Source organism: Vigna angularis, chromosome 3 (genome assembly GCF_016808095.1).
Source record: "Vigna angularis cultivar LongXiaoDou No.4 chromosome 3, ASM1680809v1, whole genome shotgun sequence".
NCBI classification, from domain to species: Eukaryota; Viridiplantae; Streptophyta; class Magnoliopsida; order Fabales; family Fabaceae; genus Vigna; species Vigna angularis.
In genome coordinates, this window is record NC_068972.1 from 9,494,466 (window position 1) to 9,519,983 (window position 25,518).

At 35.6% G+C, this 25,518-nt stretch overlaps 3 protein-coding genes and 1 long non-coding RNA gene across 7 annotated transcripts in view; 2 read left to right on the forward strand and 2 right to left on the reverse strand.

The window, feature by feature from the left end:
- The window catches only part of LOC108326049 (exocyst complex component SEC8), a 28,077-nt gene extending 18,509 nt beyond the window's left edge, over window positions 1-9,568 (forward strand). For all 3 annotated transcript variants that reach the window (XM_052874967.1, XM_017559289.2, XM_052874968.1), the window contains 14 exons: window positions 542-669; window positions 764-813; window positions 2,434-2,534; window positions 2,869-2,981; window positions 3,179-3,286; window positions 4,457-4,654; window positions 4,761-4,846; window positions 7,393-7,570; window positions 7,665-7,742; window positions 8,351-8,452; window positions 8,575-8,649; window positions 8,807-8,902; window positions 8,991-9,040; window positions 9,110-9,568. In XM_052874967.1, coding sequence (XP_052730927.1) covers window positions 542-669; window positions 764-813; window positions 2,434-2,534; window positions 2,869-2,981; window positions 3,179-3,286; window positions 4,457-4,654; window positions 4,761-4,846; window positions 7,393-7,570; window positions 7,665-7,742; window positions 8,351-8,452; window positions 8,575-8,649; window positions 8,807-8,902; window positions 8,991-9,040; window positions 9,110-9,197 — 1,451 coding nt within the window. In that variant the 3' untranslated portion in view covers window positions 9,198-9,568. The remainder of the gene's footprint in view (window positions 1-541; window positions 670-763; window positions 814-2,433; window positions 2,535-2,868; window positions 2,982-3,178; window positions 3,287-4,456; window positions 4,655-4,760; window positions 4,847-7,392; window positions 7,571-7,664; window positions 7,743-8,350; window positions 8,453-8,574; window positions 8,650-8,806; window positions 8,903-8,990; window positions 9,041-9,109) is intronic.
- Window positions 9,569-10,054: 486 nt separating this feature from the next.
- On the reverse strand, window positions 10,055-14,105 carry LOC108324156 (putative ribosomal large subunit pseudouridine synthase SVR1, chloroplastic). Of its 2 annotated transcripts, XM_017557006.2 has the most exons (10): window positions 13,556-14,105; window positions 13,395-13,474; window positions 13,213-13,313; window positions 12,838-12,910; window positions 12,614-12,707; window positions 12,459-12,507; window positions 11,983-12,133; window positions 11,368-11,424; window positions 10,579-10,634; window positions 10,055-10,465 (listed from the first exon to the last, which is right to left on the reverse strand). In XM_017557006.2, the coding sequence occupies exons 1-10, from the start codon at window positions 14,049-14,051 to the stop codon at window positions 10,405-10,407; spliced, it is 1,218 nt and encodes a 405-aa protein (XP_017412495.1). In that variant the 5' UTR covers window positions 14,052-14,105; the 3' UTR covers window positions 10,055-10,404. The 2 variants fall into 2 exon arrangements, with proteins under 2 accessions (XP_017412495.1, XP_017412496.1); XM_017557007.2 differs by lacking the exon at window positions 10,055-10,465 and having other exon boundaries at window positions 10,575-10,634.
- Window positions 14,106-15,868: 1,763 nt separating this feature from the next.
- LOC128195926 (uncharacterized) lies at window positions 15,869-18,508 on the forward strand. Its single transcript, XR_008247842.1, has 3 exons — window positions 15,869-15,936; window positions 16,085-16,156; window positions 18,251-18,508. It is a non-coding gene; the product is annotated as an uncharacterized LOC128195926 (long non-coding RNA).
- A 257-nt stretch (window positions 18,509-18,765) lies between these two features.
- Window positions 18,766-24,538, reverse strand: LOC108325114 (glycerol-3-phosphate dehydrogenase SDP6, mitochondrial). Its single transcript, XM_017558126.2, has 6 exons — window positions 24,004-24,538; window positions 21,983-22,456; window positions 21,028-21,359; window positions 20,398-20,558; window positions 19,994-20,252; window positions 18,766-19,131 (listed from the first exon to the last, which is right to left on the reverse strand). Exons 1-6 carry the CDS (start codon window positions 24,365-24,367, stop codon window positions 18,832-18,834), a joined length of 1,890 nt encoding a protein of 629 aa, XP_017413615.1. The 5' UTR covers window positions 24,368-24,538; the 3' UTR covers window positions 18,766-18,831.
- Between the last annotated feature and the right edge of the window lie 980 nt (window positions 24,539-25,518).

Consider the following 25,518-nt stretch of genomic DNA (forward strand, 5'->3'; position numbering starts at 1 on the left):
GAATGAGTTTTCTCTATTCCCATATAATTCTCTCAAAGTTACTGTTGTTTAACCCCTTGGTGAGTATGTCAGTAGGCTGTCCTTGAATAGACACATGGGATGCAAATCAAGCCACTGTCAAGCTTTTCTCTGATAAAATGTTTGTCCACTTCAATGTATTTAGTTCTATAATGTTATATAGGGTTGTGAGCTATGCTGATTGGAGATTTATTGTCACGATATAACCTCATAGGTACTTTATTTTTAAGTCTTCCAATATAATCTTCAGCCATAACATTTCACATATTCCTTGACCCATTGCTTGAAATTCTGCTCGACACTAGATCTAGCTACCACACTTTGTTTTTCACTCTTCCAAGTTCACACTTTGTTTTTCACTCTTCCAACTTGCAGTTTATAATCTAGTGACAAGTCATTGTCTCTAAAACAAGTTTATGTCATATGATATATACTGATGTTTTTCTTTATCATTTACTTGTTTTTTAAGCTGCTAATCTCTTCTTTTTTTCAACATTTGTGGCGTGGTTGCAATAATATTCAGGAGTTGATCTTGTACGCCAAGGGTGGAATAGGAAGGGTCCCAATGTCCAAGAAGGTTATGGTTCAGCAGCAGTTTTGCCTGAGGAAGGCATTTATCTAGCCGCATCCATATACCGACCTGTGCTTCAGGTGTTACATATTTGATTTTCTATAGTCGTGTAAAGTTTTGATCACATTCCTTAGAATGTTTGTTCCTGACTGGGTTATTGACTTTGCTGTGCAGTTCACTGATAAAATTGCTTCAATGCTGCCAACAAAGTATTCCCAACTTGGGTGAGCTAAAAAATGTTGTAGTCTGTGAAAGATATGATTTTATTTGATTTCATCAAATAGGGAAATTCTTAGGAAATATTTCTCATTATTAATTGTTGATTTTATTCCTTTTTACTGTATTTCTTCATAATAAATAAATAAGAATACTCTTGTATGTACACAACACACAATTACAAAATGTCCTGTCTATGGTATAGAGCATTATCTCATTGACCTATGTTGCCACGAATTAAATTTAGGCCATGACTAGACGCACTGGCTCTAACTTTGTTACTCTTAACATTTTCTCTCGGGTAAAGAATACCCACTTCAACATTTTTTTGCTCGCCAAGCAGCCACTGCGTTCTTCGAGCATATTTTCCTCTTTAGTAGCTGTCATCTCCTCCGAGAACTTTTCTCCACAACAATCAATGCGCCATCTGAGTATTTTTCCTCCCCAAGAGCCATTGCACTGTCAGAGCACTTCTACTCTCCAACAACTGCTGCACTCTTGGAGCATTTTTTCTCTCCAACAGCCACTACACACTCAGTTTCTGAACATTTTTCCTTTTTGGCAACCATGCCCTCTGAACATTTTTGCACTCAAACATCTGCCGACCCTCTGAGCATTTTTTCTCTCCAATAGCCACCACACCCTCAAAGCATTTATTGTCTTTAGAAGTTGTTACACCTTCTAAACATCTCCGACTGTCGTGCCCTCCTAGCAGTTTTTCTCTTCAGTAGCAGCCACATCCTCCAAGCATCTTTTGCTCTTCAACAACAGTAGACTGAGCTTTTTAGCTCTTGGACAGTTGTCGTGTCCTATAAGCATTTTTTCTTCTGGCAGTTATCAATATATAAACAGTTGATGTTTCCATATATGCACCATTTGTTATGCCTGTAAACATAATATTGTCCATCAAAGTAAGCTGCTGCTCAAAGAGGAGTTGGATTCATTACTTTAAATCATTTTCTTTCCTATTCTTGAATTGTTATAAACATAAATGTATTGATCAAGTATGTATTGAAGACATTGTTGGCCATCTTTTTTTCTCTTTCTTCCCTTACCCTATATGATTCTGATAGCAATTTTTAGAGGTACAGGCATACAGAATGTCCATTATAATTGATTTCCAGAAGCTCCTACAGTTTGAAAGTTAGGCAGCAAGTATGGAACTCTGCAGACTTGGTTATAGAAGCTCTAATACAGTTAAAAATAATAGTTTATGTAGCATGCTCTGAATAATGTGAGAGTGGATTCATTTGGCGTGTGTAAAACCTAAAGCTCTGAGACCTTTTTATTTGTTGTAAGACTCAGGCTAAATACTAATGTAACTCTACTAATACAAGCCCTACCTAACTAATCCAATAATAGAATTTTAACCCTAATCATGCAATAACTTCTAACCCTAGTCAAAGTAAGGAAATAGAATGAAATTGAAAGCTACTCCTCCGATTGCTTCTTAATTAGTTTGCTGTTAAATTTTGCATCTTGTTTTAGCGTACCATGCTTAATGTATCTTTACTGCATATTCTCTATTTGATTTTGAATGACAATAATGCTTCTTTTCAAGCTCAAATTTTGTTGCTATATAACTTATTAATGTTAATTGGTGGTGCTGTCCACTTTGTGAATTACAGAAATGATGGTTTGCTAGCTTTTGTGGAGAACTTTCTGAAGGACCACTTTTTACCAACTATGTTTGTGGACTACCGAAAAGGCGTACAGCAAGCCATATCAAGCAAGTCTTTATACTATTCTGACTGTTGATTTTGTATCCGTTATTCTGAGCACTATGCTTGGCTCCTCATTTTGTCTACTGTGCATCTTAGTTATTTTTTTGAAACATCTAAATTGTAGTGTCAATTTGTAGTTTGCTTTGCCTGATATGCTGTCACACTTTATTCGGTTTATAGACATGTTATTAGAAATTAAAATAAATCATGCATTAGAAAATAATTCTTATTTTATGATAAAAAATATGGAATGGGCGTTTGGCAGAGAGATTAGTATATGCCCTCAGATTTCTCCACCATAAGTTTGTATTAAGATTTGATCTCTACATTTAAACATAGGTCCAGCTGCGTTTCGTCCAAGGGCACATGTGGCTACTGCTTACATTCCTTCAATTGAAAAGGGTCGCCCTGTGTTACAAGGACTATTGACTATAGATCACTTGACAAAGGAGGTAAATTTTAACTTGGATAGTAATCTTACAAAAATGTGATGTTTTATTCTTCTATATTAGCTGAGAAGATGATATGATACCTAGTCTTGTAGTTTCTGAATTAGCACATTATTTCATTATGCATGATGATTTGTTTTTCAACTGATGGTTATAGAAAATGGATGTGTTGCCTGACTTTTTCATCTAATTTATTGTAGGTGCTTGGCTGGGCACAAGCAATGCCCAAGTTTGCTAATGATCTAGTGAAGTATGTGCAAACTTTTCTGGAGAGGACTTATGAAAGATGTAGGACTGCATACATGGAGGTATTTATTTTTTGCCTTTTTGGATAAAAAAACTTGAATGGAATTGCCCAAATATGAGGGATATTTGATCTGCTTAAGGAATATAAACAAAAACAGAGAATACAGTCACAAACAGAAGCACTATTAGAAATATGCCAAACCCTCGTGTACCACGCAAAGTCACCTTTCTGAAACATCTGTTAAAATGAAATGTTACTTTATTATTATTTCTTTTGTATGTATCCAGCTTTAGGGTTAGATTAAGGCAGTGCCTTACCTTTGTTTTGTAACTCAAACCAATACAAGCACATCATTGTAGGTTGAATACTTTTTTTTCTCCTCTTCTCTTTATTCAAGTTGGTCTTAGAGCGGGTACAGTCTCACTTTGTCTTCTCCTTCGTTGTCTTTGGCAATATTCTTTGGCAATATTTGTCGGTGTCACTGTCATCAACGTCAACATTACTGCAATTCTCCATTGTTGTCACCGCTTCCCTCCACTGTCATTCCATTCTAAGAAGTCAAGGTTAGGTGCACCGCAAGGAAGGACCCAACCCCAATGGTCACACTACCAACCAATCCCCAGTGTGCCATCAACATTGATCTTACCAGTTTTTGGCACGTGTCATCCTTGCACCGCCTTCTTGTTGCCAAAATCACTTTGCAACACCATTGTCTATCTCATTAACATCTTCTACCTCTGTTTCTGACCTTCTTCTCTATCTTGGAGTGTTTTGGTGTTGGGACAAATTCCCCCTCTCACAATCTTGGTTCTTCTCTCTCCTTAGATATGGTTGTTGTTCTTCATCTTTTAGACAACTTCAGTAGGTTCTACTCCTTCCTTTTCTGTTACCCGTACCATTACAAGTGCAAAGCTCAACTAGAAGAATTATTTGTGCTTGTATGCTAACGTCCTAAATTTGGGATGAATCTAACATAACCTCAAGCTAGCTCACGAGGAGAGGATTGACCCAATCTTTATAGCTCTGCTTTGTTCATTCTGTAATTTATGCAGGGTCTCAAAAAGCCCCATAAAATTTATGGCCCAATCCTTTCCCTAAACAATTGTCTTGTTAGGCCACCCAATAGCTTAAGCATTTGGCTAAGTTGATAATTGAAATATCTATAAATAGTTGTTTACTCTAGCATGGTGGCCTTCACTTTTTTCCAACATTTTAATCAATTATATTACAGGCTGTTCTTGAGAAGCAGAGTTATATGCTTATTGGGAGGCATGATATTGACAAACTGATGAGACTCGACTCATCAAGTGCTTATTTACCAAATCTGCTCGGTCAGTTTAATGTGGAAAGTAATTCATCTGATGCTGAAACAGTTGAGGCTGAATCAGAACTAAGTGAATTACTGTTAAATTTGCGTCCTATTAAGCAGGTTTGATTTTTTCTGTCTATACTAAAATTATTGTGATTCCTTGTTGATATAGTTTTCTTCCTATTTATTATGCTTTTGTAGTAATGTCTGTTATATTTTTTTCCAGGAAAACCTGATCCATGATGACAACAAACTTATTTTGTTGGCATCCCTTAGTGACTCATTGGAGTATGTTGCAGACTCTATTGAAAGGTGGATTTTCTACATGTTTTGCAATTTAGATAGTGTTTTAATTGCATATTGAACTATTGTGTATAAAGTAGGTATATATGCAGTGCTGTCAGTATTGCAATTTAGATTGTAGATTCCATGATCTGTAGGTTGTGGGTGGTGTGGAACACTTCCACTCTCAGCAAGGAACTTGCTTTGCTGGGATTGCTTGTAAGATTGGTAAAATTCTGCAAATCGCCAATAATGCTCAAACAATTTTCAGTCGAGGGAAAGAAAGTGTGGATCCCCCCAGCAGCTAAGAACCCTTGCTCCTTATTATCTAATGTGAAACTTCTTGTGATAACCTCCGCTGGGTGTGATTTTTTCCCTTGGATCTAGCTAGGTTTGTACTTGGGAGTGACTCTATAACCTGTGAACCTCTGACCTGTGTGCTTCTCTGATTTGATTCAACAGTGTCCGAGGTTTGTCAGAGATGTCTTTGACTAATATAGGAAATTCTTATGTATCGAGTTACAATCTCATGTTTTATATCTCTAAATTCCAACTTCAACTCAATAAAATTGTATGTGTTAGAAGTCTCACATTGACTAAAAATAAGGTCCATTTAGAGTATGAGTAGGTGCAAACTCACCTTACAAGTTGATTTTGTATGAGTGAGGTAGACTTAAAGTTCACTTCTTAACATGGTATTAAAGTCAGGTTAGTCTTGGTGGGGTCGTGGTTAGCTTAAAGGGGAAGTGTCAATGTGGAGAGACTCACACTTGAGGAGATTGTTGGAAATTCAAGTGAGTCTAAGTCCAACATTGAGTAAAAATGAGAAAATTGAACATCATATAAGGATGAAGATCCATAAACTCATTGCCTTAAGGTTTTGGGTTGGGGGTGGTATCAATTCCTTATGTGTGGGTTGAGCTTGTGTCTCATTGGTGTTGTATCTCCATGGTAATCCTCTCTCAAAAGACCCATTAGGGGTATATTGTTGGCAAATTCAAGTGTGAGTCTAAGTTCCACATTGAGTAAAAATGATAAAGTTGAGTTCCATATAAGGATGAAGACCCATAAACCCATTGTCTTAAGGTTTTGGGTTGGGTTTGGCTTATGTCTCATTGGTGTTATATCTTAGGTAATCTTCTCTCGAAAGACCCACTATATTGTTGGGAAATCAAGTGTAAGTCAAAGTCTCATGTTGAGTAAAAATGAGAAAGTTAAACACCATATAAGGATGAAGACCTATAAACCCATTACCTTAAGGTTTTGGGTTGGGCTCATGTCTCATTGGTGTTGTATCTCTCTGGTAATCCTCTCTTGAAAGACCCACCAGAGCCAGGTTTGAGCCTATCCTAGTGAAATTTGTTGTTTGTTGAGTCTATTGTTTCAATCAGACCATCCATTAATGTTTAGTCTTACGCTCAAAATGTATATGTCTTGATGTGAGGGAGGTGTATTGGAAGTTTCACATCGGTTAGAGATAAGATCAATTTGGAGTATATTAGTAGGTGTAAACCTCATTTTACAATGTATGGAATTGGATTAGGTTTAAAGTTCATTTTTTAACCGAATGTAATTACATCAAAAGTATTTTTGAGATGCATTAATTTTCAGAATGATTATGTCTTCTGTATTTATGAGACTGAGGTATGGTTTTTATTAGTGGGGAGTCTTCTCTTCGACTTTGTATAATTGATTATTGGGTTGCATCAAGGAAAGCAACTTTTTCTTTAGTTTGGTCTTTACAGCTAAAGATACTACAATCTTTATGAATCAAATGTTTACCTCATTAAATTTGAGACATTTCTTCACTTGTCTGTCCTCTATGGTGTTTGACATACCTTACAGTAATAAGGTGGCAGCATTGTGTTCAATTTTTGTTTGCTGGTTTTCTCCTTTTATTTTTTTTTTGTATAGACATATTGCCCTCCTCTGATAGCTCTTATTCTTATATCGTATACTACACTTTCCTTTCTGATGGGAAAAATAGATTATGACTGTTGAAATAGGTTTTATTTAATTGTCTTCTTTTCCAAGATAAGAGTTACTGAATGTGAGATTTTAAGCTGATATTCATACTCTTAATATTTATAGTCGTAACCAATGTAACACATTCAGAGTACTTTCTGAAAGAATACCCCATACGCTGAGCCACAACTTAGCGAGAAATGGGGACAAAGAGTTTGATGTAACAACCTGGTCTGGGCAGGTAGGGCAGGGCAGAAGATTGAGTTAGGAGTATGATGAAAGGAAAAAGAAGGGAAGGGTAATATGAAACTGAGTATGGAGACCTGGGAGGGTGAGACCAAGGCATCTTGAATGCCATAGAACAGTCTATATTTCTTTTCAAATTTCCATTCAATATTTCCTTTGTATATCCATGTTGCTGGTACTGTATTGCACCTATATCATGTTTGAATCATATAATATAATACCATTTCATTTCCTTGATGAGAAGTGTGAGATGGGTTTTTTTACTAGTTTCACAAATGAGGGAAATTGAGCATCGTTTGCTCAAAGATCCCTCCAAATATTTAGAGCATTATTTGTGGTGTTTAAATTCTTTGTTAAATTTGCAGGCTTGGACAGACAACTCAGAGAGCACTAATTCATGGAGGAAAAGACCATCACAGTCGTTCAGACAGTGCTCCTCCAAAGAGTCTAGCTTCATTTGCTCAAGATTATAGGAAACTGGCAATTGATTGCCTCAAGGTTTTACGTATAGAGATGCAATTGGAGACAATATTCCATATGCAGGTTTGTCATTTGCAAGTTTATTTGTCCCTGTTGTGAAACGAATAATAATGTAGTCGATAATGTCAACACTTCTGAGCATCAATTTTTTGAGCAGGAAATGGCAAATACAGAATACTTGGATGACCAAGATGCTGAAGAGCCGGATGACTTCATCATTTCGCTCACTTCACAGGTGTGTCTTTCGATCATTGTGTGTTGTTTTTATCTTATGAAGATTCTTAGATGGATTCTGGGAGTGACATGGAAGTGAACAGCTGGTCATTCCAAGAATAAAGTAATGGTGCAAGACAACATGGTTTCTCTTATTTCTCAGTTTCTGCAGACGGGAGATGATTTATGATTATCCTGTTTTATGCTTAATGAATTATTCAAATTGATCAAAGTTAAGGATAATTACAATTGATGAAATTAGTTAAATTTTTTCATTAGCATGAAATCAACCAAAGTCAGATTTATGAGGCAAATCAATTAAACATTATTTGCCCCTGGATGATTCAAAATCAAGAAAACCAGGATAAGGTCCTGGAACAATAGTTTTTAAATGCTACGAAGTAATGCGGTGTAAATTTATAATTAAGCTCGTAAAATTTATGGTAAGTTCATTGCGCTAAAATTTGGACATGAAAGTTATAGCCTTGTCGGTATATGGTATTGGAACTTGAGTGTTTATTCTGTATACACAAAAGGTTTTGCCTTGCCGTGATTTGAGTTTTGAGGCTTGTAAATTCCATATCCCATTGATTTCTTCCTTAAAATGGAAATTGTTAATGGAATACGCAGATAACTCGAAGAGATGAGGAAATAGCTCCTTTTATTTCAAATGTAAAGCGGAATTACTTATTTGGTGGAATTTGTGGGGTTGCCGCAAATGCATTTCTTAAGGTATGATACTTTTTACAGTTTATTCTTTAATGTTTGGATTTGGAGTTGATTTTCAGTATAATCAGTTTTATCACTTCCTTTCTTTCACTGCTTATGATAGAGTTCTCTTCTTTACTTATTAGGCTTTGGCGGATATGAAATCAATAAATCTTTTTGGCGTTCAGCAAATTTGTCGAAACGCTATTGCATTAGAACAGGTAACTAAAGTTTCTCGGTGATGTATATATGGCCTGTTGCATATAACTAAATTTTCAAGTATATGAGACTGTACATTCAGATAGAATTAAAACTTAGGTAAATGTAAAAAACACGAACGAAATTTGAAAGCCATAAAATTTTTGGATGATGGTACAGGCACTGGCAGCTATTCCATCCATAAATAGTGAAGCAGTGCAACAAAGATTGGATCGAGTCCGCACCTACTATGAACTATTGAACATGCCATTTGAGGCAAGTCAACATAACTAATGACTCCACGTTGGTTCGATTTTTTTTTTTCATGTCATCTTATTTATTAGTATTCCTATTTCTGTTACAGGCCTTGGTTGCCTTCATCACAGAACATATGCACTTGTTCACCCGCGCTGAGTAAGTTTTATGCAAATTTTACTTGTTAATACACTTCTATGGAATTCTATTGACACAATATTACTACAGGTATAGCAACCTTCTTAACGTTCAGGTTCCAGGACGGGAAATTCCTCCTGATGCACAGGATCGAGTATCTGAAATATTATCCACGTAGAAAGTTCTCTTTCGCTTCTATTCCAGAATTTTTGGACTGTTGGGGGTCCTCACATCAATTATATTTCTCATTCATATTTATGAAAATGCTGATGCAACAAACCGATGCCGATCTTACAACAACTTACATAGTAGACTACCAGTGAAAAGTGGTTTTGATTGCAATTCCTTTCTTCCCATCAATTGTTTGTGATGTAATGGTGATTTCAATTTTGGTTGCCGCTGCTTTCCTTTTGGGTTACTCGCTAGCTCGCTCTCTATTTTTTGGGTCTTGAGTTTGGGTGTGAAGAGCATTTAATTCAAGTCAATATTATGAACAACCTGAAAATCACTTGTATATTTTCATGCTAAATATATTGTATAATTACTTTCTATCGTGTGCCCTGTTTTATTGTAAATAAAGTTTTGTCGAGGAGAGACGTCCTCTTTATAATTTTATCTGACCAAGATCTTTTTACATTTATATTGAACTTATTAATGCAAAATCCCAGGGGACACATCCATCCTGCAAAGATTCCTAACGCATGGAATTCAAAATGATATAACTTCTGCTTTAAAGTGGGGCAATGTGGCTTAATTATACCTTCAGCAAAAACGTTGCTAAATCTTCTAATTGCTGCACTAAATGTTTAAACTAAAATAAGTAGTAATTATAATAATAGCTAAAATTTAATTTCTTGACTTCATCAATTTTTATGAAATTTGAAAGTACTGAAAACGCACGGAAGAAAACTAATGGCCCGTATATTATGGCAAATGACTATATTATTTTCTCGTGCAATGTAAATTCTTTAAAACAAACACTAATTTCAAGTTCTTTTTTCCCAAATTAGAGTTCCAGTAATCAAAACAGGCCACTTCTAGGTTAAACTTGTGTCATTTTATAGACAATTCGCACAGTTTACAACGATTTCAATAAAGATATCACCAATTCCCGGGTTTCACGTTATTAGGAAAAGCTCGTACCTCTCCTAAGCACTAGTTTAAAATCTTCTCCCAGCTCTTCCACAGCATATTGGCTTCACGTCAAACACTCCACAGTGAGCCCTGCCACTGTTCAATAATCTCAATCATTTCACCAGGTATCAGAATTCAACAGCTCAAATCCAACAAGTAATGCTGACAAACAACAATGGCATCAGAGCTGTTCCAATCTGAATAAGCAAGCTCGAGAAATATTTAACTCCAATTATTTAGAAGCGTATTTGTTAACTCTTCCACCCCAATGCGTTAAGGTTCGTCGGATTTAACTCAATATACTTTCCTAACCTGAAACAAAACAGAAGAAAAATGTTTTAATTCACCTACCAGTGAATTCAATTGATTGGGTCCAAATAAAGACAATTTCAAGAACTAAAGAAAATAGGATGCATAACAATTACCCAAGGTCTGGTGGAAGTCTAAACCCACCGATACGTACTCGCTTTAACGAATGAATCTGAAATACGAAACCAATACATGTAGTTGGTCATTTACATGAAGTTGAAAAATGAAAAAGCGTTTAGTATGTTATTAATATGTAAATATCATACATGGAAACTTTCGATGATTAAAATGACCAGAAGTTGAAACCCATAAACACAAGCAGATATAACGAAAGACAAGGAGGAAAGTGATGAGTGTGTCAAGCAGTGATAAAAATCTTTGATTTGGTCTAACTTTTCTGATGGATTTTAAAATAAAGCAGGGTCCACCTTACGAGCTTTTACTCAACATTACAAAACATAAATAATGTCAGACAACACAGTAAATATTCAATTATGGTCAGAAATATTTCATTTTCTGCTGAGATAAATTATCAAAACCCAAATCATGAAAGTGCTATCTAGTCATGAGAGTCCACTGGTATATGTGCTTCCTCTGAAAGCATGATACTGAATTGAAGATATAACAATTTCAACAATGTGATATAGCCAGAACATACATCAGCACTAGACAACACTCACATGAAAAAATATAATAGCATCGCTGTATATCTAATCATCTATGCGAGGTATGCCACTTGCAATTAAAAAAATTAAACAAACTCCTAAAAAATCTAAATGATGTCCAGTTTGACAGGAAATGGGTTCACTAAATTTCATGATTTTCACATACTGAATATTTCTAAGCATTTAGTGTTTTTTTGCTTCTGGGGAAAAATAACCAGCATATGTATGATTTAAGCTAACCTCAAGTCCAGCATTTTTTACAAGTTCACGAACTTCATGTTTCCTCCCTTCATGGACCTATGAGAACACAAAATTAATTGTAGCAAACAAACGTCAGATAGGTCTTCTATTCATCAGAAAACTAACATCATGCTCTAAAAGTAGATGCTGAAAATTCAGCCGACTAAAATAAAATCCATTTTGAGATGGTGAGGATGTCAATATCCTGCATTATTGCTTAAACTATACCAATACTCCCATGTTACATGCACAAATTAACATTAATAGTCCACTGATATGTTTAGTGTTTACATTCCAAGATATTATTGAACACTCAGAAACATACAAGGGAAACAACATTTGTCATTAATATGCTAAAGTCCTTCATCTGAGAGTTCCTATGCCCGAAGTTCTTATTATTTGTTATTTCACATTAGATAGAGAAATCAGATCATGTTTCCTCACTCTCCCAGAATGACCAAAATTAGCATTATAACAAACTCAATAGTTCCATACTATGCTGCACCATAGCCTACAACACAAATTTGCATAAAAAAGGCAACTTCGTTAACTTTTCACAAATAGATTGAGATTGAGACACTATGTAAGTGATGTGGCAGACCAAAAGATAATTACCACAATGCGAATACGAGCTCTTTGCATATCTGCCTGACGTGGAAGTAACTCCACAGCATCAGGTACACAATGGACACCCTCAATGGTTGTTCCCTCACTTATGGCTATTAAGTGCCTCTTGTAAATTGAACCATCGACTGTGGCAATGTATCTGAGATAACAATCGAGATGTTTCAGAGAATGTGAGAATTTATTTGAATGCAGGACTTTCTTGGTCAGTTGGTCCTAGAAATATAAACACCTAAAGAATAACATATACCTTACATTAATTTATACAATACAGTGTTAGATTAGGAAATGATTGACATGGGACAGGGAGAATCTAACTTCAATCATTCAGAACAAGTAAACAGTTAAACACAATGAAACAGAAATACACAACATCAAAATCATTTGACCCAAACTTCCTGTACACAATGTGTTCCTCCAAGAACCTTACAGACACACACACTCACTAACCAAACTCATTTACTCACTCTTTTGATAAATTAGACGAAGGATGTGAAAGCTTTTGAGCAAAATCCCCTGTAAATAAGCATCATTGCATACAGTATTAGACGAACTGTTCTTGTTTAAGACAAAATTTAACAATAGAATGGAAATAAAACTGCTTTCAAAGTAAATCACATACCATCGTTAGTCACAATAATTAGCCCAGTAGTAGCAACATCAAGGCGCCCTACAGTAAATAGCCGTGGTGTGGGTACCCCCGGATGCTTTTTATCCTGGAAAATGATATATCAGGTCAAAAAGAGTTATCCAATGCCCGAACTAAACTATTTAAGATCAAAGAGTTCAAAATAAAAATCTACTATCAATCAAATACAAATTAATAAAGCTCATAGGGTCACGTACCCAAGTCTTCAAAAAATCATCAAATAAACTTATCACAGATTTAGACTCGTTCTCCCCAGACGAACATATATACCTGAGGAAACGCAATTGCATTTGCATCACCTACAAATTCAGTTCGGGCAAGTAGGCATACATTTCTAAGTAGTGTTTGGGCAAGTTTTTCCAAAAATCCTTAAAGGAGAAAAAAAAAAAGAGGTAAATGGATTAAATTTCTTCAGCAAGCTAAAATCAATGTATACACTTCTATAAAATTCTCATCTAAGTTCCCTGAAAAGGCTGTAAGTAATTAAGTTGATATTAGCTTACAAGAAAAATTAATTCAAAGTGTTCGTGGAAAAAAAAAACATTCGTCACAAACCGTAACGCTCAACATACCCTTTCGGTTTGTTCAAGGCCAAATAAACCTTCTGAGGTTGCCTCTTGGGAAGCCGGTTTCCATTCACATAGATAACATCCTTCGCAGGATCAACTCTAGTCTACACTCACAACAATCAAAACCTCCAAATTCACATAATTCAAAGAAAATGAAATCACTGAAGAAAGCAAACAGGCTAAACCTGAGGCGTAGTACACGCGGAACCATTCACCGTAACTTTCCCTTCAAAGATAAGCTCCTCGCAGCTTCTCCTCGACGCAACTGAAAACATTCACAGTAACTGACTCCGTAACCGTCGAAACTATCTCGCAACGGCGTTAAAAAATTCCGAAACGAACTCACCTCCGGATGCGGCGAGGACCTTGCTGAGACGCGCGCCGGAGGACTCCTTGATGTTTTGGTTGTAGAACCGCCTCGCCGCTTTGGAATACTGCGGCGGCGCCGTCGCGCGAATCTTTTGAGGTTTGCTAGTGGCGGCAGTGGTTTTGGTTTGGTTGCTGTCCTTTCTGGTTCCGGTTTGAGCGGTGGCAATGGCCTTGAGGAGGCTAGGGGGAGGTTCGGATTGGAGCTTGAGGTTTCCGTCCTCGCCTCGGACGATCCACGGGATGAGAAGCGGCCCATCGGGCTCGCTAAAGACGTCGGGTTGGGGGTCGGGGTCGGGGTTGGGCTTGGGCTTGGGCTTGGACTTAGGGGGAGCAAAGGAGATGTTGAAATTGATGGAGGAAGAGAAGGAGCACGTGAGGCGAGGGAGAGTGCGGAAGGATGCAAAAGACAGCGTGTGGGATTTGGAAAAACAGTGAATCAGAGAGAGTGCGCCAATGCCAGTTGCTGCACCCATTTTCCGCTGCAAATTTCGATTGCCCAAGTAAGAAGGATAAACAGTGTTTGTGCTTTTTCAGATATTTTCTACTTATTTTTTCAATTTGCTTTTACAATTTTAACCATTTTTTTTATTATGATTTAGTGCAATTTTGCTTCTTCAACCACTACTTCACGTTTTACAGATAAAAACCAGTTATTACACCATATGATCATCTTATATTCGGATAGGAAATTACAAAAAAAATTGTGAAAAAAATATATAATGTCCTGACTCCACATTCTTCTTTATGAACAACTTTGTCACTATTTTTATCGTACTTGTTCTTCAAAATTGATACAAAAGCCTTAATTGAAAATTTTAAGCCTTTGTATCCTTAAGTTAATGGACTAGTTTAATTCCTTAATTCAAAATCTTAAGCCTTTATTAGTGGATATATCTTCTAACTTTGACTTCCTTTGATGTCTTTCAAGATATATTTCTATCCAAGATCTCTTTCTTTCATCTTGTACTCAAAAAAATTTATGAAACTAATTTTTAATTATGTGGAAACATTTTCATCTTATTTTCTTCTCAAGTAAGGAAATAACTTAGACATACGTGCTTACGTGGTATGTGTTTAAATTTCAAATGAATAAACTTGTGAAACAGGAAGAGAAAATAATAAGAAAAAGGAATGAGTCAACAGTTTCTCTTAAAAGTTAAAATTAACTTTTGAAATTAGTTATTTGAAAAAGTTAAGTGGGGGAGCTTTTTTATAAAAGTTTAGTCAATGGAGGCTAGTAAAAGTGGTTTCTTAATTAGATAGATTTTTCATGGTCGTGTAATTTTTTTTTTCACACTAGCATAATTATCTACCAAATTTAAAATAAAGTAATAATACGTTTATTTTTCAAAAAATTTAAGTTACGGAAACGTATCTAATTATTTTTCTTTTTTTTAGAGTTTTCTTATATTATTGGTGGAGGTTTTTCAATTCATGTTAGTCTATGTTTTATCGTAAACTAAAACTAATCGTGATTACTTTTCAACTAACATCATCGATATTATATTTTGTCAGTGTAAACTACTATTATTTCTAAGTCCATAGTTAGAGTTTTAATTATTAAAATCAATATTTTTTTTTCTAATGATAAACACGATTTTTTAATTGACGTCAATTAGACTATTTTTTTTATTGATGTTAGCTGAGATTTTTTTTTCAACCAATGTCATTTGGATTTGATTTCTAACATTATTCGACTTTTGTTCTCAAATCATTATTAATTGTTTTTTGAGTGAACTTTGACATGACTATTTTATGAGAGAAAAATAAATAAAGAAGAAGAAAAGACCTACAATATTGAACTTTACAAACATCTTGGAAAAAATCTTAGAGACTTTGATCTTTAAATAATTTCAACCATCATATATATTATAACATCATTAATTAATATATTTAAGATGTTAAATATATGTAATATTAAAATAAAGTGAAATATTTAGTAATAATTAAAATAATTTATTCAAATTAATAAAGTTAAATTGTATTATTCAACCAAATAGTTAAAAAGAATTAAAACTAAAGCAATTGATATTCAACGTGTTTAAATTGTCTTAAAAATATAAAATTCGCTATCATTAATATTGATATTGTAAGGGCCTGTAAATTTATAAAAAGGGCCATTGGACCCTATGTGGGACAGCTGGCCCATCTCTCTAAGTCAATCTGACCTTAGGAAAGAGCTCAGCAGATTCTAATTTTCTGAGCTTCTTTCTCTAAAAATTTTAAGCCCTAACTTCCTCTGCCCTCTCTCTACCAAATCTTGAAATTTGACCGGTGCAATGTCATTTAGGTGGTGATTATGTGTTTCCGGAGTCGAGAGCTTCGACTTGAACCGATCGGTTACACGTTCTATAGCCGGTAGGTGGTTTTGCTCTTTTCCTCCACTGTTCTTGAAATTAGGGCATGCGATTTTGCTCTTGCATGTGTCTTGTGTATTCTTCTTTTCATTCCTTGCCCTATTCTAGCTCTAAGAGTTGTTGGTTGTCACCAATGCGGTGATCTGTAGGTCCTGTTTGGTTCTCCGCTCTGTGGGGTCCTGTTTAAAGTATTCTAGCAAGTTGTACTGCTCAACTTCCAGGTAAGGGGAGCTAGACGTTTTCTTCTGATTTTATTGTATGAGGTGTATGTGTGTTGAAATCTGAACTGCCGTGCTGTTAAAGTTGAGTTTTAAGATCGAATGTGTAGAATAATATGTGCTGACATGTTCTTATGTGAAACTGTAAATTATGTTATATGACACTGCCTTGTATGTGAATGTTGTGTGAACCATGAATTGAGGTTGCGACTGAATTTGGGATTAACCATGTGGTGGTGATTAAATATGGTGAAGAGCGTTAATACTGTTATGATGGTCATTTTAGAAGGGACTAAGTAAACTGAGATAGGAATTTTAGTTACTATGATTGGGAGTGTGATTGAAGTACTGAGATAGTGTAGAGTGGTAAATTGGGACAGGTTGAGGGCACTGTGTTGGTAGGATAGAAGAATCTTAAAAACCTGAGTTGACACATCCCTGATCATAGAGCAGCCCTGGCCTGGTCCAGTCAGTTGTGACTAGTCATATGTGCTGGCGTCGAAGGTGAGACTGATGCGTTCAGACCTCTGATTCTTCTCCGATGACCAATTAGGTTAGGGAGATGTGGTTGAGGTGCAAATCCTGTGTTAGTCATGTTAGATGAGTAAAAGGTTAAGAGAGTATTGTTTTTGGTCCTTTGAGAGGAACTGATGTACGGAGTTTGAGCATAGGTGGTCTTGAGTGCAATTGGACAGTGTGGCTAGCTTGTATGAGTCAATTAGAACAGGTTAGAGTCATAAAACTGAGTAAAGTCATGTTTAAAATGGTAGAATCAAAATTGGGTCCTTGGGTTGATGAACTTGGAAATTTAAGTTGAAAACTTGGTAGTAATCACTTTAGAATCATGCTAAGAACGTTCATAATCATCTAGACAAGTTTAATTAGGCGTGATACAAGAATTAGGAGGGTTAGAAGTTGGGGAAAATAACTGGAAATGGTAAGGATTAGTGTGAGTGTGTGATTCTGCAAAATTCACGTTCTGCAGATTATGCAGTGTCGCTATGCGAGTTGTCTCGCATAGCGAGACCCTGTAGAGGGTGCTCACTGTCTTGGTAATTCGCTGTGCGAGTTGGTGCGCTGTGCGAATTATCAGAGGGTGATGCTCATTGTTTATGGACTCGCCATGGCGAATCCTGTCGCTATACGACTGGTGGTGGTCTGGGATCACTGCCCATTTAATTCGAAGAGTGAGTAGGGTGCATAACGAGAGGTTTTAGGTGTGATGTATGCTGCGAATTAATTCGCCATGCGAAATAGGGTGCGTTATGCGAATTTTAGCTGTCCTTTTGTCAGGAAAATTCGCCCAGCGCACCAAGGGTGGTGCGCTATGCGAATTTTTGCTGTCTTGCCATGTATCTTGGTGCGTTGAGAGACTTGGTTCATTGAGTTTCATATTTTTCCACATCTGTTTAAGCTGTTTGATGTTGTTTGACTGCCAGGATGTATGTATGGTTAAAGAAAAAGGATGTGTGGTTAAGAGTATGGTAGTTTGACGTAATTCCATGATCCTCAAGGAGAGGATACATGGTGGTGTTTTGGGGTTGTATAGAATGATTACATGGTAGCTCAGTTTTGGGGGTCATCCTGAAACTCCAATGGTCTTTCTTCTCATGTAGAGAGGATTGAACCATGTGGTGAGGAGTAGCAGGAGGTCCTAGTCTTGGGTGCTTCCATATGATCCAAGGTGAGTGATAACGGATTAACCTCGTGACTGTGGCCGGGCGGTAGTGCCCAAAGTTCCACCGGGCGGTAGTGCCCAAGTTTCACAAGGCGGTAGTGCCAGGGCAGTAGTGCCCAAGTTTCATAAAGCCACCACGAGTGCAAGACCCGCCATAGCTCGGTAATCATTCTAGTCCGGACGAGTCGGGGTATAAAGTAACAAGTCTTGTGATGTCACTTTACCATGTGTATCAAAGTAATGGATGGGTATGTGTGGTGTGATTGTTGTATGATGGTATGAGTATGTTTGACATAATTATTATATGAGGTTTGCATGCATGTTTTATAAATGATTGGTTGCATGTTAGCTCACCCTTGCTTGTTTGTATTGCTTGTGTATGTTTCTTTGGCAATGATCATCCACTTGGATGGGAACAGATGGCGGGGAGATACTTTGGGAGCAGCTCTTGATGGAGACGACAGTGTTGCAGCTTAGATTTGCTAGTTTTATTTATCGATTTCATATTATTTGGGAGAACTTTTGAGTGTTTAAAGTTTTAAATTCTTCGAAATTTCCAGAGAGAAATTCTAATACTCTAGTCGGAAATTTCGCACTACTCTAAGGATGACTGTAATCCTTAATTAACTCTTGACTGCTTTCCTATATTATGCATGATGACGTCTTTTAATGACGTATATAATTGGGACGTTACAGATATCACCGTCATTATCCTTATGTAGAAGTCCGGGCATTGGTAATTACACAAGTGGAATTATTTTATAAAAAGATAACATTTATTCAAATAGAAAAGATAGAAAATTTATTTATTTCATTTACTTTCAATAAAACGTCAACTTTAGACCGAAACTGCTTCAGTTAAGTGAATTCTATTCTGTATAGCCCGCAATATCAAAAGAAGAAATAAAAATCAAAAACCAAAATACAAAGATCATTGGTAAAGGTAAACTAAAGGCCTTGATTCCTTTATTTGATTGATGACTTTTGCAGAAGTACAAAGCTAACTGTGTTTTCCATCATGGAACTTAGCATTTCTGGAGGATTTAAAAGTTCTCAAAAACTCTGTAGCTTTCTCCAACTCTTCCTTCTGCTTTGCATCGTTCCACTTGTGCTCCTTTGCCAAGATCTCAATCACACGAGGCAATGCTTTTTGTGCTGCATCAGTTTCAAGGAAAGCAAGACGAGTCCTCCTTGCAATGAAATCAACAGCAGATTCACAATACTCATTACGAGCACAGTAGGCCACTTCTGCCTCCAGATAAGGGTAACCGTGTGCAAGTCGTTTACCTAAACTTTCATTCTTAAAGGAAAAATACAGAATCAGTTTATCTTCATTTGTGAAACAACGAACATACTAGAAGTATTATAACATATGCATGAAGCTTCTTTATAGAGAATATTACCATCATACCACAGATCCTTATTGTTAGAAAATGCATAATTATCATCATACTAGATCTGTTACTGTTATTTACAATCACCAATAGCAAGGTCGAGAAAACAAAATTCTAATCCCATTTCTGTTTAGTTTCTCGAATCGCATGAACCAGCAACCAAACTATTATTAAGATGCCCTATGACATGAACAGAGATTGTTAAGTCTGTCAACCATCGGTTAATACATACCGTCATGCATCCCATAATAGATATCAGCTCATAAATTTTTGACAATTTTGTAAGACAAATTATACCACATCCAGTATGTCATATTTATGCACAAACTGGTGTATCTTTTATGTAATAATAGAATAACCAAAAGGAAAAAAATATATATATGAAGAGGCAAATGTTCGTGTTTCAATTCTGCTCTTGTGCATGTTTAAGAAATGCAGTCACTTACAGGAGCGTTCTTATTTTGGACCATAATCTCGTATCCCTAATAGATACAGATGGTGTCTGTATCAACAATTTGTTAAAGTTCTGAAATAACAAACTTAATATGAAACAAGAATAAATAAATTCTTCAATTCTAAGGCTTACGTTATAAAAAACAAAATGGGAGGAAAACTAAAAAACATAGCACTGTAATTAAAGAAATTCGAGTACTAGAAACTGAAAAATGGTACTGATCAAACATTTCATTTTTCATTACGATGCTTTTGTATATGTTTGTCGCTCAATGAAATTGGCAATAAAGAATATACAGTAATTTGCAAGCTAACCTGAGCAATGGCAGCCACACGCTCAGCCAATGTTCCATATGCATGAGACAAGTGTCTTGCAGCAGCAGAATCCATTACCCCAGGAACAACTTTGCCACTATGTGTACTTTTCATGCGTGTATACTGTTGAGCAAGAACTGTAAAAGATGAACGCTCCCACCCTTCACCACCAACAAGACGGAGATTGTTTGTCACACATCTACTGGTGGGGGAAAGCTTTCCAGACTTAATAGCAGCATTAACAGCATCTTCTGCCATACTGAAAACACAGTTTGATCAGAATAATACCGATGTTGCTGGAATGCTGGGAGACAGTCAACAATTAATTACATTCTTGGTTAACGAAACAACATTTGAAAAAACTTCAACTGAGAAACTTTAGCTGCACGTTAATTAATAATTACCTCCGATAGGTAGTCCACTTGCCACCAGTGATGGTGACCAAACCGGGGTAATCCTCGCATACAACATGATCCCTTGAGATACTCTCGGTATTTTTTGCCGTTGGGTCCAGTGCTAAAGGGCGAATGCCGCTCCAAGCAGAAAGAACATCACCGCGGCGTACCTACAACGTTATTCATTCCCCATTACCAAATAGTGAGACATGGAATTAAAAGCAATTATTAATTCTTTCGAAGAAGAAAAACATGTAGATCAAGTGGATACTCACTAGCATCATTTAATCAAGAATTACAAACACAAACCTAGATAACAATAAAAGAGGGAGGGGGTTCCCACAATAAACAGATTAAATTATTTAATAATTAAACAAACATATAAATGTTGAAACGTATTCTTTTTTCTTTGACAATCCAACATATTTCCAAACAAGCAATATCCATGAGATTTTTTTAATTCTGAATCTAAATCAGAAATAAGAGAGAGGAAAAACACAATAAGACCAGCCAAAGCCTTTTCCTGTTTGGTATGAACTTTGTCAGTCAAGCATCACATCAATGTGTTGTGTCCACATCAATTCTTCAGAGAATAATAACGAGTTAAAATAGTCATCTATATTGGAAGGTATAGCATACTTTGACACTAAGGTAACCGGAGATGGCATCCAATATAAATTGTATTTCATCTTCGTGTGGTTCTGGAAGAAAAGTAATGCTAGTATTAGAATCTGTAGTTCCAGCAACCGTTCTTCCCAGCCACGGCAACATAAAAACGACACGCCCATCCTTAGTTTTAGGGACAATTAAGCCCATTCCTTCAGGAGAATAATAATCAGGGAGTATAATGTGCACCCCACTGCTGGGAGAAATCATTTGCTGTGCATTTTTGTTGGCCATTTTCCTTATAGAGTCACAAAATGGTCCACTCGCATTCACAATTACTTTTGCATATGTATCAAACTCATTCCCTGCAGCATGTAAAATAACATAAAAAAATAACTATTAAGCTATACATAACTAATATTTAATTTTGATTCTTAAAACTAACAAATTAAGACATGTCCTGTAATGTGTACGTTTTTACCATACATCCCACACGCAGAAGTAAGTTATTGTCTTTCAATTTCTATTAAATAGTATTTGACACTTCCAAATCGCGTTAAATAGTATATTAATAGCCAGTTGATTACATATTAAGTGAACCAACCTTGTGCATACAGATAAAAACAAAGGAAACTACACGTAAAAAAACTGTTTAGAACTATCCATCCACGATGCAAAACTTGGAGTACAGTTCACAGTTGACTTTACCTGAGACCAATAGTTCTACTTCAAAGGCATATATGTTTATTTCATTAAGAGAAAAGGGGGTTACCCAGGCTGTGAACATGTGATTTAGCATAAAAATCTGATACAGGATAATAATGCTTATAATTGCGTTGTCTTACGTATAAAGTCCAAGTTTCCTTGAACTACTCACATATACTATCCAAAATTTTCTAATAAATACATAAATAACACACACACACACACACACATATTGCAAACCTCGAGTGTCTCTATTAAAAGATAGAAATAAAAGGATGTTTACCAGTTAAACTGTCCCGAATCCGTGCACCAATTATCCGTTTTCCATCGTCATCCTTCAGTAAGGATACAACTTCAGCATGGTTCAGCACTGCTGCACCAGCTAAAGCAGCAGTGCAAGCCAATCCAACGTTAAGCCGTGCATCATTCATCTGCCCATCATAATAAACAACGGTGCCCCTTAGACTTCTATCATTTACCTTCCTTGCCAGAGTGGGAAAGAGATCAACAGACTCTTCTGTAGAATAATATCTTGATATGTGCAACAGTTGTCTTCCTGCGACCAAATCATACATTTTCAAGCCCATCCAGTAGTACACTACTTCAAACCAGCTAAAACATGGAGTCATGCATGGCAATGCATGACATAGGTGTGGTGCATTGTCAATAACCTGTTTCCGTTCTTCAAGTGCATGAAGCACTAACTTGAATTGCCCATAGTCAAGGTTAAAGACAGCTTTCTCCAGGTACCGAACACCTAATTCACAACAAGCATTGACTGATTAGATTTAGCTCAAATGTTTAGAAAATTTAATCTTAAAAAGTAAAACAGTGTATAATTTAATAAAACATAAAAAAAAGGGTACTCCTCTCATTCATCTTTATCTGTCTGTTGAAGTTTTTTTATCCAGATCTGCAGAAACCGATAAATGCAAAAAAATATTTTATCCTGATAAAACAGTTTTAAGATTTCCTATTTTATCTTTTTTTTTTCATTTTTACATTAGAATAAATATTATATATATATGTATGAATTAATTAAACATTGGCGGACATTAATAGTACAATTGATAAAAGAGTATTTAATATTATCTTCAACTTGAAAAATAATAGATAAATAAAAACGAAAATCTAATACGACAATTAAAAAGGGACAAAGGGAATATCAACAGAACAGATGATTGGTGAACACATGGAAGAACTCCAAATGATATCTTAAAAACACTAGTAGGCAGTAGACAACTTGATGAAGAAGAAATTTGATGACGAATTATCCATTGTCTTCCTCTCTTTCCCCATCTTCAAGGGCCTTGGCCCCCACATGCTTCTTAATCTCAACTAGAAAGGAAAAACAAGTGCTTAAACACGAAAACCTCGCTTTGACAAGGTGCAATCGGAGGCCAGGGGACAAAGAAGTTAAGTTCTAACAATCAACTACTCTAAAAGTTTAAACTGTTGGGTGAATGGTTGACAAATGGTTTTATGTATAATAATCTACAGAAATTCAACTTTGACCAAGAATGAAAATCATTTGACTATAGAAGCTCCAATACCACGTACCAACTCTTTAAAGCTTAGCTTGTTAGGTAGACTCGTGCTTGATTTACTCAAAGCAAAAGAATATGAGGAAGCAAATTACTAGGAATCATGACACCAATGACCAACCTGGAATATACCCAGTTCAAACAGATTGATGTTGTTCCATGTGCGTATGTTCATTTTAATCGTCTTCTTTAAAAAATCCTTTTTCAAAATCATAATCATCGACATACATTATTCACACACATTATTACACACAACCAAATGATAATCACAAAATAAACCACAAAAAATAGAGTAATAATATTGACAAAAACAAATTATTTAAGTTCATTTGACACTATTTTTTATTATTTTTTATATATAAATACAAAAAAATATTTTTTTATAATTATTTTACTCCAATAATATATATAAAGTGAATGTGAATATCTCACCATTACTCAAATAAACTACGTTAAACTGAGAAAGGTCAAAAAAGGTTCTGCAACACCACCGTGACGTCAAGGCTTAACTCAACAGCAACTGATATCAGTGAAAGCATCGCTACATTTTTCCACAATTTCCTGGAATGTCAGATATTGCAAGAAACCACACCGACGACGGTAGTTCAAAATGTTCCTTAACACCGAAGGCTCTCGATTTCGAACACCGATGCATTCATTAATGCAAATTTATATAATAGAAAAGTAACGAGAATTATATCTATCACTGCAAAAGCATGACACAAAATCAACAAATCATAATCCATTCGCAACAATGTACCTCCATGAAGGAGCTTCGTGGAACGAGACGAAGTTCCGGCAGCGAAATCCTCCCGCTCCACGAGCCCGACACGGAGTCCTCGGGTTACGGCGTCGAGAGCAGCGCCGGAACCGGTAGCTCCGCCTCCGATGACGAGAACATCGAGTGGATTAGACTTGCTGGCAGCTGCGAGCACCGACTGCTGCGCCTCCCTGGCCGGCACGACGGCGCCGGGGTCGTGCACCTTTTTTCGGAGGGCCTCGAGCCGGGAATTACCTCCGTAATCGCTGGCAGATATTAGAGGATCGTGCAGGACGACAGCCCCGCCGTACGCGGCGGCGATGGCGGTTGCGGTGACGGCGCCGAGTTTCCTGAGTCGCGTCATGGCGGTGAGAAGAGAGAGAGAAGAGTGTGCGTGTGTGTTGCAATGAAAAGCGAGGTAAGGAAAAAATAAAACGGTTTTTGGAGTGGGTCTGGTAGGGAGTTGAAAGCGAAAGCGTGGAAGTGAGAGGACAAATGTCAGAAGCTTCACCAGCAATTCTTTTTGTGTTTCAACTTCAACCTAGGGAACGGTCAATCTCATTTTTTATGCTCCCCAAGTTTAGCAGGTCAGCGACCAACACTTTTTTTTCTTTCAAATTCTTTTACTTTAGAAGTATTTCTCAACAATAATTTATTATTTATAGTTGTTATCATATTTATAATTCAACCTTCAATTTTGTTAATTAAAATTAACTTGCAATATTTAAATTAGTGGAAACCTAAGTGTGCACATACACTTATATTTATATTAATTTTAGTTTTACACACTTTAAAATAAAATTATATTCACTATGAAATTTGAATTTCAAAATAATACTATAAGTCTCATTTTTCACTATCACGCTCCTCGTTTACACATAAAAAATATGTAACAAAAAAATTATATTAAAGTATCTATAATATATACTATTAATAAAGAGATTTTTTATTTTAGTGTGTATATATTTTCTTTTTTAATTTTATCTTTTATAATGGTATATTTTAAACTGAAATAATTATTTTATTAAATTTATTTTTTGAAAAATCATTTAATTAAATTTTAAACTATAATTAGCTTTTTTACTATTTTACTTTTTTTAAGTAGTTGTTTATTTAAATTTAACCGTTTTTTAATCTAAGTTAGTTATCAATAATAAAAAAATGACATATTATTTATGTCTTTATACTAATATTAATAAAAGAATTCTCTCTTCTAATATACATTAATTCTTATTAATATTATTTTTAAGTAATTATTCTTTTAAGCATGAGTATTTGTTCGGTTTCACTACTCTTTTTTAACTTTTTTTAAATTAAAATAATTATTTATAATAAAAAAATTCACTACAAAAAATAAAAATTATCTATAATAAAATTACAAAAATTATTAAAATTTATATTTACTTTTATAATTATAATAATAATATTTTTATTATTTTTATTAGCATAAAAAGAATGACATAATTATCTTTTACAATCATTGTATAATGATTTTTATATGTATATATTATGGAT